A 14,212-nucleotide genomic window follows, 5' to 3' on the forward strand; every position below is an offset into this window, starting at 1 on the left:
GTAAAGCATCTAGAATAAATGAAAACAAGCTTTTCATAAAATCCTGGCTGTGGTAGACAGACAAGTTTCCCTTCCCTGTCCTATAAGCTACCTCCATCCAAACCCAAGCTCACTCTAAACTTTGACAAGTCTCCCCCCCCCCCCATGAGACTCTGAACAAGTGTCACGTGCTAATATCTGGACACTGGCACATTTCCGACTGGGATGAAAATGATCCATTTGGTTAAGAGTCTTATTCAGATGCAAAAGAAAGATGATTTGATAAGCTGCAAGTACGTTTTGGAGCAGGACGCAGCAAGTTGACATGCCTGAAGTTAAGAATCAGGTTTTGACCTCCAGAAGTGAGATGTCTAACTGACAGAGGCTCAAAGTTAAAGGAATGCTTCAGGTTCTAGCCACAAACTATTCCATTTCAAAGCAAAATACTCAAATAAAAGTTGTGTTATGTCTGCTAAAACAGAAGTTCAGGGCACAGCTACAAATATTTTCAAACCCTGACTGTCTGAAGTGATCCAGATTCAGATGAAGCACCAAGGGTGTAGGGGGAAAGTTTGCCTCATCTAACTTTACTGTCTTCAGCAGAGCTCTTATTGGAAACAGCTTAAGGACTGGGGATGCTGCTTCTAACCAAGACAAATGGCAGCGTGTGTAGAAATGGATAACGATACAACTCCATTCCCTCAGGTTCTTCACAAAAGGTCACGTTTCCATACAAGCCCCACAAGTAACCAAAGCGGCACTGAGCTATCCAAGAACTTTTAAAGCCCTTTCCTTACAACATCAATCACTGCAGGAAGAATCACCACTAGACTGAACCAAAACATCAAAATTAGTCTTCACAACAAACTATTTTATCATCAGCTGAGGAACGACTGTGTAGAATTGCAAGGTCTTCACTCACTGTGGATGTGCTTTTGGATGTGTTATTCTCTGCTCTTTCATTTGAAAGTATCTTACCTGGATTTTGTTACAGTAAGAAAGCCATTTTAAGAAATTAATTGTATGTTTAATTGTACCCAACACCACTGTACTCTTAACAGTGTAATGGCAGTAGAAGACAGGGTGACATATCCGATCTTCTCTCTAGACATCTTATGCCCATTCAGCTTCAGCCTCAGGAACCTTCCCCATCACGAAAAAACCCAAAACCAAAATCAGGTCTTGTTCATTTAAAACAGTGAAGTTCATTACCCTAGTGTCTTCTAACTCCCTCTGGAGTTTCTCAGCTTTGGTCTTTTCAAAGAGCAGGCTCTGTTCAAGCTCCTTAATGCGCGCATGCTCCAGTTTGGTCTGCGTCTGTTAGTAAAAAGGGAAAGGAAGAGAACACAACAGTGCCACCATCACATGCCAGCACAAGAGGAAAGAGGAGCTACATGCAGGATGTGCCACCAGTTGTCTTCTACCAGTGATGAGCAGCAAAAGAGGCACGTGGGTAACAAAACCAAAAAAGAAAAACCAAACAAGGTGATGTTGCAGGTGAGAAAGACCGACTTGAAAGTGTGTGACGACAAATGGCTGATATGTTGAGAGAAAAGATGTGCACACAGAGAGACAAAGGAGCATGGAGAAGAAAAGAAGAAGAAGAAGAAAAAGAAGAAGAAGAAATGGCAAGGTAAAGTCATGCAGCCAAAGTTATTTATCAGTGTGACAATTATCAGCACAAATTAGAATAGTTAATGCTTTGTAAGACGCGATTCAAATACCTGAGGGCAAAGACTTGTTCTGTGCTGTTCCAGAGGGCAGGACTAGATCTATGGGCTCCACTGAATTACTGGAGAAGAGATTTTGGCTGGACTTCTAAACAGCAGGAGTAGTTGGGCAATGGAACTAATGAACTACGTGGGGTTCTCCCTCGCTGGACCTCTTCAAGACAAGGCTAGGCAGCCATCTGCTAGGGATGCTTTCGCTCTGGATTTCCTACATCAAGCAGGGCACTTGATGGCCCTTCAACCCTCTGAAGCCCTCCTTCACCACTGCAAGACTGCTGGTGCTCACTGTGAAATGTTGGCTGGCTTTAAAAAATAAATAAAGGCTTGTGGTAGCAGGCAAAATGGTGTAGTGGTTAAGAGCGGTAGTCTTGTTATCTGGGGAACCGGGTTCGCTTCCCCGCTGCTCCACATGCAGCTGCTGGGTGACCTTGGGCCAGTCACACTTCTCTGAAGTCTCTCAGCCCCACTCACCCCACAGAGTGTTTGTTGTGGGGGAGGAAGGGAAAAGAGAATGTTAGCCGCTTTGAGACTCCTTAAAGGGAGTGAAAGGCGGGATATCAAATCCAAACTCTTCTTCTTCTTCAAAATATCCACTCACTTTCTGCTTATGAACAAGTCTGAATGCATCCCTAGAGACTTACAAGCTTTTCTGCTCAAGGTCTTGATGTACTTAATAGTTTCTACTCTATTAAGAGAAGAGTAGAAGATTAGAGATTCACTTGTCACCCAAAACGCAGAAATTGTATGAATTGGCATTAAGTTCCAGATTTATCTAAGTTGGGGGGGGGTGACTAAAGGTAACTTGGATTCCTTCCAAAGATTGATCTAGGGTTTCTCAGGGCATCTTATTAGTGAATTACCACAGGATGCCCACCAAAAAGAACTGCTACAAAATTGATCAGAAGTGGTAAAAGGCAGAGAGCTGGAAATTGCTTCAAACCAAAAAGTGATGCAGGAGGATTTGGGGATTTTGTGATGTGAAGAGACACAATTGCCTTGAACAGGTATAATGTGACATGCCTATGAATCCTGACCATAAACAGGTGCTGCCATCTGTGGAAGATCAAAACATTCACACTGACACTATAAGTCCCAGGTTCCCTCCAGGAGGGTCTTGCAACCCCCACATGCCTTCTCCTTTCCTCTGGGCCCAGAGAGGCACATGGGAGTGCATAGTGGCAGGAGCAGGAGGAGGCAGGCTCATTTGGGGAGGGGAGCACCACACGGCACCTTCTCCAAGGGCCCCTCCAAACCTGGAACCAGCACCAGCGAGGGGTGATGTACTAGGGCATCAATAACCATCCCTGAAGTGGACTGCAAGGAAAACCTAGTTGCTGGGCCAAAACAAGTACCAAACTCCTTGTTGAACATTGAGAAGTTATTTTTGCCTATAGAAGCCATTTTCTGCTCACCTCTTTTGCTGCAAGGTGGACAAATGAATGGCTGGACAGCGTCCTAAGAAGCCCTGAAGCCTTCAGTTGCTGACATTTAACTCAGAATACTTGTAAGCAATATCTGCTTTTGGTACAGGCACATAAGAGAGCTCTCCAAGAAAGCCCTGCATTATATATAGATGACAAAAGTATTTAGCAGTTATTTACCTCATGACTAGCATTCCAGGTAGAGGAGTCACCTCCAGAATTAATTACTGGGTGTGAATCTGGAAGGTCTGGTTAAATTTTGCCCTCCCTGAAGGCCTGGCAGGCTTAGCCAGATCCAAGAGAAGCTGCTTGTTCAAAGGTGCCTTCGCTGTGAGCACCTAAGGCCAGTCCTGAACATGCAGCTAATGAGGTGGGGATTGGGGGACAGGTCCCGAGGGAGGCTAAGGGGGTGTTGTGCTGTTGAAGGCACAGCTGGGTGAGACAAAAGAGGGCCATTCCCAGTGGCTGCACCCAGATTATGGAACAGCGTGTCCTGTAATGGACAGTCGGTCCCCTCCTCTTCTTCACCACTTACCAAATGCCATTTTTCTTAAACAGGCTTTTTTGTTGATGAGGCAGACAATGTTTCTTTGGTTTTTCAACAGCTGACGCTGTCCCGTTTTTGTAATTATTTTATGAAACAGCAGTATTTTGTTTTATAAGCTGTCCTGAGTGGTATTTTTACACCAGAAGGGCAGGGTATAAATGTTTCAAATAAATTGATTTGAAGAGCTCAATTAATTAATAGAGAACTTGTTTTTTATTTGTAAAAAACAAATGAGGAATGGCTAACAATGAGGTATGGCTAACTTTTTACCACTTGCAGCACAGAATATTTCCACCAACGGGAGTTAGAAAGTGAGTAAAACACGGTGTTGGCGGAGCATCTCTGAAAAGTTTCACCGGAGAGCAGCCACAGCTCAGTACAAGATACATTTGTGGTGATGGGACGATAACAGGCATAATAACCAGCAGCACCATCTCTAGTATACCAACTGGAAAAGATCAGTCAGTCTCAACCCATTCCAAATATACCCAAAAAATTGGATGAGACGTATTTCTTTTTATTACCTGCCATTTAAATATCACTTTTCTACAGCTGTGTATAACTAATGAAGAAGCCACATATCATTAAAATCAATTAATTTAAACAATATTACAACCAGTAACACTAAAGAGGAGGTAGAAACAGAACAATTAAGGCACGTTTTTTAAAATTCTAAATGCCTACTAAAATAAATACTTCTTAAGAGCTCCCTTAAGTAGGGGTGGCTGACCCAGGATTCTCCAGAGGGTGCTGAGCTATAACTCCCACTGTTGGTGGGGCTTGGACTCCAACAACATATGGAGGGCCACAGATTACTCAACCCTGATCTAAAGGCAGGAAAGGAAATAAAGTGGCTGACTTGAGCTCTCCAAAGAGAATTCCATAATTGTGGTGCCACTGCTGATAATGCCCTGTGCTTAGTATGTGCCAATGGTATGGCCCACGGAGGGGACCCAGAGAGTGCCTCTGAAGCTGCTTAAGGACTCAGGCAAGTTCGTATGGGCAAACACAGCCCTTCAGGTAACCTGGTCGGGGATCCCTCCTTCAACAGTGTCCCCTTGAAAAAGATGGTCCTCTCGATAGGACCATCACTGGACTAGATGTAAATCATTGCAGTGTCTGACTCTTCAGTTTCCCAGATAAAGAAAGGAGCAAGAAAAAGGGGATCTAAACGAGTCACTGGATCAGTCCTTGTTCTCCTTCTTCATACGCATACTGCTGAGCTTGCAAGGCAACCCTGCAGACAGGCACAAAAGCACCCTGGGGAAATCAAATTCTTCCATGGTAAAAATCCAAAAACTAGTTACCAAGAAGAACTGTTAAGAAGAAATCACCTTGTTCTACTGGGGTTTTGGGGGGGGGGGTGTTGGAATTTGGTCCCATGTATGGCATTCTCTTCTACATTCTGTTTTAAAATTGCCGGTAGGCAAATGATAGCTGTACAATTTTTTTATTTTACTCACGAAAATGTGAGATTATGCTGAATTATGCTTTCCGCCAAGACAGCTAATTTTTTGAGGTGTTGTTTTCAGTTTTACATCAATGGCTCCCATTTCTTGAGATCTGATACAAATCAGAAAGAGGCAGGGATGAAATCTCTAGAAGAAAAGCAGCTGCCCCTTGTATCTTACTTGTTGCAAGTAATATGGACATACACAAAATTGGGAGTATGGAAGAAAATAATTTTTAAAAATATACTCTAGTTTTGAAGTGTGAGGCCTGCATCTCTGCAGTTACAAAAATATCTCACCCACTATTTTGGGCCCTCAGTATATAATCTATAACTTTATTTCTGCATAAAAACTCTCAGAGGGGCAGTTGCATTAGTCGGTTGCAGGCGAAAAAATCAGTGTCCTTTAGCACCTTAAAAACTTAACTAATTTATTTTGGAATAAGGTTTCATCCATGCAAAGTGGACTCCAGGACTCTTTCTTCTTTCTGCGTAGAGTTGACAAGCTTTTTACTAGCTGTTACCTTGTGCTTCTCATAGCAGTTTGGCCTTCAGACATTGTAAGTCAACAAGGCAGTTTTTCCTTTCAATACCATACCCTAAATGTATACAATTATGGTGTTGAAAATGCAAAGGAGCATCAGACAACTAGGAAATATATTTCTGCTCTAGCACCTTTCTACAGGTACAAACTGGAATAAATGGGGTGGTGATCATTCCAAATCCCCTGTCCTGGGAGGCTGAGAACCCTATAAGATGTGGCATCAACCTTTTAGCAAACGCTCAGATGAAAAGCCCACAGCTAGCACTTCAGCAAGTTTCCCTGAAAAACGAAGACGCCGAGGCGGCCAGATGCCTGCTACTGTACATTAAAAGTGAAAGGAGGCGACCAGCATATAAAAGATATCAGAGCATGAGGAAAGCACAAAATATCCAAAAAAAGAAAAGGGGGAAAGGGACAGATTGCATGCAGATTTATTTGAACACACTATGGCCTGATTTTAAAGAACAGAAGAGACCAAGTTTGCTACACTTAGCTCTGTGCAAATGGAACATGGAAGAACGCACAGCTGAAAACAAGCTTCGTATTTCTATTTTGTTTCGGTTGCGTCCCTGGGGATCTTAGAAAAGCCACTAACTTTTTTCCTTTTGCAAGAAGCAAAACAAGTCAAGCAGGGAAGAGAATATTCCATGTAATGAAGTGAAACTATTTCTCTAAAACATTTAAAATTGAACAGGTGGGAGATATGCTAAATGAAGGTTAAATTTTTTATCTTCTCCTTTTTGCCTTTCTCTCTTCTCATGGAACATGGGAGTCTCATCTCCTGAACTGCCATCCACTGAACATATGTCAGAGCTCCTAGGCTGGCCAACAGAATTTTGGTAGAGGCTGAGCGTTCTGCTGGTTTTAAACAGAACCCAGGATTAACTGCCTACAAAAAAAGATCCCAAGGCTTTAGAATTAAGGCCACTGTGTGAAGCTTGAGGACTGGGTATAAAACACAAAGCAAATCTATGAACACAGCATTATTTTTTAACAAGAATTACACAAGATCCTACATTTAGAACGCTGCCGTGGTTCTCACAACTACATGCACACAAACAGCAGATTATTTCATTAGTGGTTTAAATACATCATCATCAAAAAGAAGTTTTACTGGTAAACTGTCTGTGTTAAAATGGGTTGGGGGTAATATCTCCACACATTCAGATGTCCTCTTACATTCTCAGGATCTTCAGAAATCTGCCTCTTTTGCTATCGGCAAAATTAAAACAAAGAGAATTCATGGGAATGCTTAACACTACAGTTTTAATACAGTGAAAAAAGTTGGTACATTCAGACTCTTCAAACTGGGATGGATTTATAGAATTGCACCTCTTTCTCTCTGAAATGATTTTCCTCTTCTCTCAGTGACCCCATAATACAAGAATTACCTGAAATTGAGGGACTGTCAACAAGCCCACCCACCCATGGAAACTGTTGGATACGGAAGTTCCACAGGTTGCCAAAGGCTGTTGTAGGGGTGTGTGTGCCTGCGTGCAAATGTGTATACATGCACAAGGGGGGGGGCTGGGTTCACAGTGTGATCTTTTGTTAGAACTTATACATAAACTGAATTGTATGCTATGTCCAGAATACAAAGTGGGCATGTAGCCAATGTGTTTTCCAGCAAAACTGATTTCTAAGACTTTTCCAAGGTCAACTTCATATAACACTGTACTTAAAACTTCTCACTGTGGTGATGATGGGGAGGGAACAGCCACTTTTCAATGGGAGAAAGTTAATACATTTCCACCCTTTATTAACCTAAGTCCACAAAAATTAAGGCTGGGTAGAAGTTATTGAAATAAATAATAAAATTATTGGGGCTTTTTGTATATACTGATAACACAAAAAGGACACAAGACTATAGGCTGAAAAGAGTAAATGAGTGTTCCATGAATTCTAGATAAAGTGTATGAAAGACTAATGTAAAAGTTGAACTAAAGAAGATTTGAAATGGACATCTCAATACAAGGCTAGCATTTGCAGATTGAAACTACTTGCGGCTCTGCAAGTCAGTTTTGAATTTTGCATTGCACATATTACAGGGGGAAAGGCAGCGACTAAACATTCTGTTTTTTTTCAGACTAAGCAAGAACATGTTAAAGAAGCTTCAAGATAGCCAACGTTATAAATTAAGAGCCCAAAACAGCAATGTAAGCACAGAGCTTTTCTGCTTAAGCCCAACATGCAAATCAACGTGCCTACAGATTTTGGTAAAATACGTGTATTGGCAATGAAGCAAGAAGATGCTCAGCATCCACATTTTATCCAATACTTGAATAGAACATAGTCTAAGAAACTAAAGCCATTGTCTAGAAGTGCAGAGTGATATTTACTATAAATGATGGACTGGGCTATTTACTGGCGCCTTAATGTACATACCAAAATATACCAACTTCAGCATTCATTTCAGTAAGGATATAGCTATACACTGCAACTTTTAAAAACTTTAGCATTGGATTTTTAGTTTGCAATTGTAATAAATATTTTGGAGTGGTGCCTGCAAAATATATAAATGATGGAACTAAAAACATATGGATGAAACTAAGTTACTTGTTCAGATGCAGAATGAAGAATTAGGAAAAAAACCCATCAGTACTCCTACAAGCTACACAACTTTAGAATATATTCCAGTAAAGAATATGACAGTATCTCTATTTGTCTTGTGCATTTCTGGACTGTCAACCACAGAGCATAAAATCCTGTAATTTTCATCTTCTTATAATCTGCAATAGTAGTAGCTAGAATAATCCTAAACCATACAATCAACTTTGCAGAGCTGGAGGCATTTTACCTCTAAATCGCCTTTTGTAATAGATTCCTCTTCTACACGGAATTGGAGGTCTTCAACCTTCCTGCAAGGAAGAAGAGAAGGAAAAAGATCTGCTCACTTTTCTGAGGTGGAGGTAATCAAGCATCACAGCTACTTTATTTTACTTATTCAAATTTATATACCATGTAATAAAAGAGCTCTAGGTGGTCAACATAAAGTATACAACTATCAAATAAAAAAACTATCAAAAGAAACTAAGTAAAAAAGGAATAAAACTATATAGCATAGATTCAAACTGAGCACTACACAAATGAAAGAAGTCTAAGAATTAAGAATTAGAGCTACCGAGGGGGAGGGGCACAATCCAAAGAGTAGGTGCTACCACCGAGAAAGTCACTTCTGTATTGTCATTACCAAGTGACAATCTCCTGGCCATGGAAAGGTACAGACTAGAAGCACTATAAAATTAGGAGGCAGTGGATCCCTGCTCCCACTATGGAAAACAAAGGCAATTCCAGCTGGGGCATGCATACAGCATACAGCATCCATTACTTCTGCAGCCTCAGGGGGACATCTGATGTCAGGTGACATCAGAGGGCCTATCCTCTTCCACTGTCTCCTAACACCAAGCCTTATGAGGAATGTTTGAAGGAGCTGGGTATGTTTGGGCTGGAAAAGAGGAGACTAGGAGGAGATATGATAGCTATCTTCAAGTATCTTAAGGGCTGTGACATGTAAGATGGAGAAAGCTTGTTTTCTCCTGCTTTGGGAGGTAGGACTCGAATCCATGGCTTCAAGTTACAAGAAAGGAGATTCCAACTAAACATTTGGAAACCCTTCTGATGGTAAGAGTTGATTGACAATGGAACAGTCTCCCTCAGGAGGGTGCAGGCTCTCCGTCCTTGGAGGTTTTTAAGCAGAGGGTGGATGGCCATCTGTCATGGGTGCTTTAGTTGAGATTCCTGCATTTTAGGGGGTTGGACCAGATGATTCTATGAACAGTCAATGCCCTCTTCAAACACAGGTTGTTGCTGAAAGAGAACATCTAGTACTTCCTCTTGACCACTTGGATGCCAGGTGTCCATCTAACTGCTCAAAGGACGTGCCAGTTTACACATCCAAGTGCCTGAGACCATGCTATTTTTAAAATGTGTGTCAGTTCTTTCAACTGTTCTAGATATAATTCTTTCCTTGGTACATGTTACATTCTCCAAAACAGGCCATTGAGGCAAACAAGTGGATTGTATTACACAGCTGGTCTATACACAGCACATCTTTGTTGTTACACCTCTGGAAATTTATACAACTCAAAGCCATTTAAATATAGAGAAATGTTTATCTATGTCTTTGGCAATCCCTGGAAGCATGTGGGAGTTCAAAGGGAAAATATATCTTCTTTACCTTAACCACAGTGACATTCATGGCCAACACATTTCCGGAGGAAAGGAGCAGTTCCAATGAGAACACCGCTCTTCATTGCTGCAGCCTCAACAAAGGGTGAAGTGGGTGAAAAGAGGTAAGCTGCTGCTGACTGGCGGAGAACGCATTTTGGGTGCCATTATGAGCAGAGATTGGGACGCAGGTGGCGCTGTGGGTTAAACCACAGAGCCTAGGACTTGCCGATCAGAAGGTCGGCGGTTTGAATCCCCATGACGGGGTGAGCTCCCGTTGCTCGGTCCCTGCTCCTGCCCACCTAGCAGTTTGAAAGCACGTCAAAGTGCAAGTAGATAAATAGGTACCGCTCCAGTGGGAAGGTAAACGGCGTTTCTGTGCGCGGCTTAGTCATGCTGGCCACTGAGGAGATTTCACCCCTCCCATATCCAAGAATCTCCTGAGGAGTCTGCTGATTCTCCAGAGAGGAGGAGGCGTGTTCTGCTCTCTACTTATTCTGCTCCAGCACGAGTCAGTCAGTCAGTGTCGGAGAGAGGGAGAGACTGAGTGTTAGAGATCGTGTGTAAAGATAAGAGCAGCTGCAGACACTCAGTGAGGTTCAGCATTCATTTATGCTTAAACCTATTTAGCTCTGTATATAGTTGTATTATAGTTGTAGTTATAGAATAAAGAAGATATTCTACAGAGCTGCTCTCCGAGTTGTTTATATACTCTGCTAGACTCTGATGTACTCTGCTGTGCGACGACTGTCTTCTTGTGGGAGTGAATCCGGTGCTCACAACTCTAAGCTGTGAGTCCACAGCACTTTGACCTGTTCCTGTGCAGAAGGTGGTCTCTGGAAGTGCTACCCAGCTCGCCTAGCCCAGTCGGGGCTGAAGTGGATGAGTCCAGTTGGTGGCACTGGCTCAAGGGCGATGCTGACAGCCACATGACCCAGAAGCTGTATGCTGGCTCCCTCAGCCAATAAAGCGAGATGAGCGCCGCAACCCCAGAGTCGGGCACGACTGGACCTAATGGTCAGGGGTCCCTTTACCTTTATGAGTAGAGATTAGTCACATGGAGAACTGACTACCTACTGGAATGGGTGTGTTCTGCCTCCACTTTTGGATGCATTATGCCTCTGAATACCAACTGCTGGGAATCAGAAGTGGGGGGGGGGGTGCTATTGTTCTTATGTCCTCCCTGTGGGCTTCTCAAAGGCAACTGTATGGCCGACGTGAGAGCAGAATGCTAGAATGGATGGCCCCCTAGACTGTTATGTTAACCCACCGGGAAGTTTTCTTGTGGAACCATCATGGAAACAAGCAAAAACACTAACAATCAACTCATTCATTTCAAACTGTCTTTCACAGGAGTTCACCGTAGATTGTTCTCTATATTAATTAGCCATATGAACTTCTTGCGCTGGGCACCAAAATACCCCCCACAGGAAAGCCCTTGCATGTGATGAAAATCGTGTGTGAGCATTGCATGACATTTCTCTGAAGTTACTCAAAATTCTACAGTAAACACAAGGTGTGAACAAGACCCATAGCAGGAGCAGAATTCTAGAGGTTTCATAGAATCATAGAGTGGGAAGGGACCCCAGGGTCATCTAGTCCAACCCCCAGAAATGCAGGAATCTCAGCTAGTTTGTCAGTGGGATGCAGAGAGACTCAATTTCAAATCTGCATTTATCAGCAGTTTCTGATGACTCCATCGTTTTTCTGCTTCTGAGGCTGCTCAGTTACAAGTTACAAGGGTACGTGGAAGTGGAAGAAATACTAGACGTCCGAAGCCATGAGTATTTCTTGAGCTGCAAAATGCCAGTTCAGTGAATGTGTACCAGCCAAGTACACTGGTTCTATTAGGTTGCTTGGCAACTTGCTCAAGGCCAACCAGGGACAAAGTTAAAGCAGTCACTGAACTGGAATTTCCATGACTTGCAATAGTTTATGCCTTACTGTTGTACAATATAAATATAAAGCAGTAAGTCTGCTCAAAAACTTTCTGAAGAGTATTAGTACATTTACAAAACTGTTTTCAGATGCAAAATTACCTCCCACCTTTATCTGGTTCATCTCTACAACCCTGCAAAGTTAGCTATACTAATATTCCCAGTTTTTACAGAAATGCGGAACAGAGGTTAGACAACATATTCCCTCCTCCCAAGGAAGACAGACAAGAGATTTCTAAAGAAATAATCATCCTAACCTAACTGCAATTCCCAAGATGATTTGAGGAAGGCCTTTACAGCTAAAAGTGGAATAAAACTGATTTGAGCCTGCAGTACAGATACAGAGAGGGGAAATTTCTAGAGAGTAAATCAATAGCAAAGATGGAAAAGGAACCTAGCCAGCCTCGTTTCTTCTCTTCTTCCTCACCAGCACCACAATCCTTTTGTTCTCCATCAGCATCACCATCAAGTACTTATAAGGATGATTTACTCAATGCCACACAATGAGTACCAAGAATTATAATTTGTTCTAAAATGTCAAAATACATCTTTCTGCATACGTTCAAATTACAAATTTAGCATACCTTCTTTCTTCCTCCAGTTGGTTAAGCAGTTCCACCTTTTCTCTGTCAGCGGCTTCAACCAAAGCCCTCAACTGGTCCATCTTAGCCTCCATTTCCAGTATTCGCTGATTAACAAAGATGCGTATTAGACAAGCCACCCATTTACTTAAATCAGGTTACCGTGAACTATATGTGGTTTAACGCCTTGAATTTGCCTGCATCAAGAAAGTAACATCATGCCTTATCAAAATTGAGCTAATGCAGAATTAATGTGTTCATCCTGGCCAGTGCAGAAAGTGTTTGGGGTTGGATGGTAAGGGTCATTTTTTCCATGTTAATGATGGAGTCTCTTTAACAGACCCAAGCAAAACTTCTCTCTCAGTTTTTGGCAGAGTCTTTTTACTTATCCATCCTCTTGCACTAGGAAACAGAACAATCCACATGTCAGTGGGTGAAGGGCCTACCTGATCATGGCCATCTCGGGCCAATGCCAGCTGTTGCTCTACTTCCCCAACATGGCTGGTGGCCTTGGCAACCTCTGCTCTCTCCAGGTCCCTCTCAGCCAGGAGCTGCTCAATGTGCTGCTGCTTCTCTTTCAGTGCTTCCTGCAGAGCAGTGGTGCCTGAAATCTTCCTTGCATATCGTGAAGATGTTTCTGTCAACTTCAAGGATAAGACATGCATCTTTAAGAGCCTAGCTACCAGCTTAAAAAGCATTAAAAGCACCCTAACTCACCATACAGAGTCAATCTATCATTTCTTCTTCTATACATAAAAATGTAAGACTGTCATCATGCAGCCCCAACTGGAGGGTTTGTAGTGCTTCACCACAATCTTAAATGTGGAAGAGGAGGGGAGCAAAAGAAAAGGAATGTTTTAGAATGTCAGTTTTAAGCAATAGCAGAGGTTTGTATAAAACAGGAATGGAGAGAGACAGAGGAGCTGTGAGGATATGGGGCTTGAGTGAGTAAAGGTAAGTGAGGTGGGGGCAGGTGGGACTGGCAAGCAACGCAAGGAGGGGCACCAGCCTCTATAAGTATGCATAGGTTTACAGGCTGATCTTCCATCACGGGGCAAAAACAGCCAATGGGGAGGTGAAGGCAGGGATAGGAGAACCACCCTTAGATTATAAACAGTTCACAGGATCCAACCCATGTTTATGTTTGTCATTCAAGACCACCACAGTACAAATGGACTGATTTGGTCTGAAGTGAGAGGGTAGATAGCATGTTCTGCAATGGGTACCACTTTAGTCCAAAGAAGCGGACAGCTTAATTAGCAGCCCTAAGTGCATGCCTATACAGGATGCTTCCCTGACTTTTGGTATGTGCTTTGTTTGATAGATTACCAACAGCAAGAGCAGCAAAGAAGTCTGCATTGGAGCAGCGGCCATGGGGCCAACATCACTGCCTCTCTTTGTCCAATCAGCACATGATTTCCATCACAGAGGGCCTTCTTGGTAGTGGCATCCACCCTGTGGAACGCCCTTCCAGCAGATGTTAAGGAGATGAGTAATTATGTAACTTTTAGGAAACACGGGAAGGCAGCCATGTATAGGGAAGCTTTTTAAGGTTCAATGTTTTATTATGTTTTTATATATGTTGGAAGCCGTCCAGAGTGCCTGGGTCAACCCAATCAAGTGGACGTGGTACAAATAAATTATCATCATCATCATCAACATCAATGCTGTGTGGACGTGGTGGGTGTGGCATGTTGGAAAGAGAAAGAATCAAGTTTGAGTTTGCATAGATGGCTTCTGACCACTGGGACTTTGCTGCATCAAACAAGTATATCTAGAACACAGAGAAAATTCAGAGCTGAAGCTCTCTTGTGACTACTTTTTTAGGGGTACGCCATCTCTCAGAAGAGTCTTAG

General features: G+C 42.6%; 1 protein-coding gene across 37 annotated transcripts in view; it reads right to left on the minus strand.

Annotated features, from left to right (window-relative positions):
• CLIP1 (CAP-Gly domain containing linker protein 1) overlaps window positions 1-14,212 on the minus strand; it is a 107,793-nt gene that overhangs the window by 53,762 nt on the left and 39,819 nt on the right. For 13 of the 37 annotated variants that reach the window (XM_083476671.1, XM_083476654.1, XM_083476652.1 and 10 more), the window contains 5 exons: window positions 12,803-13,000; window positions 12,360-12,463; window positions 8,469-8,529; window positions 6,851-6,883; window positions 1,192-1,296 (listed from right to left, as the gene is read on the minus strand). In XM_083476671.1, coding sequence (XP_083332797.1) covers window positions 1,192-1,296; window positions 6,851-6,883; window positions 8,469-8,529; window positions 12,360-12,463; window positions 12,803-13,000 — 501 coding nt within the window. The remainder of the gene's footprint in view (window positions 1-1,191; window positions 1,297-6,850; window positions 6,884-8,468; window positions 8,530-12,359; window positions 12,464-12,802; window positions 13,001-14,212) is intronic. The other 24 variants (XM_083476665.1, XM_083476663.1, XM_083476674.1 and 21 more) reach the window with 3 other exon arrangements.

The sequence above is a fragment of the Podarcis liolepis genome, assembly GCF_965112155.1.
Source record: "Podarcis liolepis genome assembly, chromosome: 15".
Taxonomy (NCBI): Eukaryota; Metazoa; Chordata; class Lepidosauria; order Squamata; family Lacertidae; genus Podarcis; species Podarcis liolepis.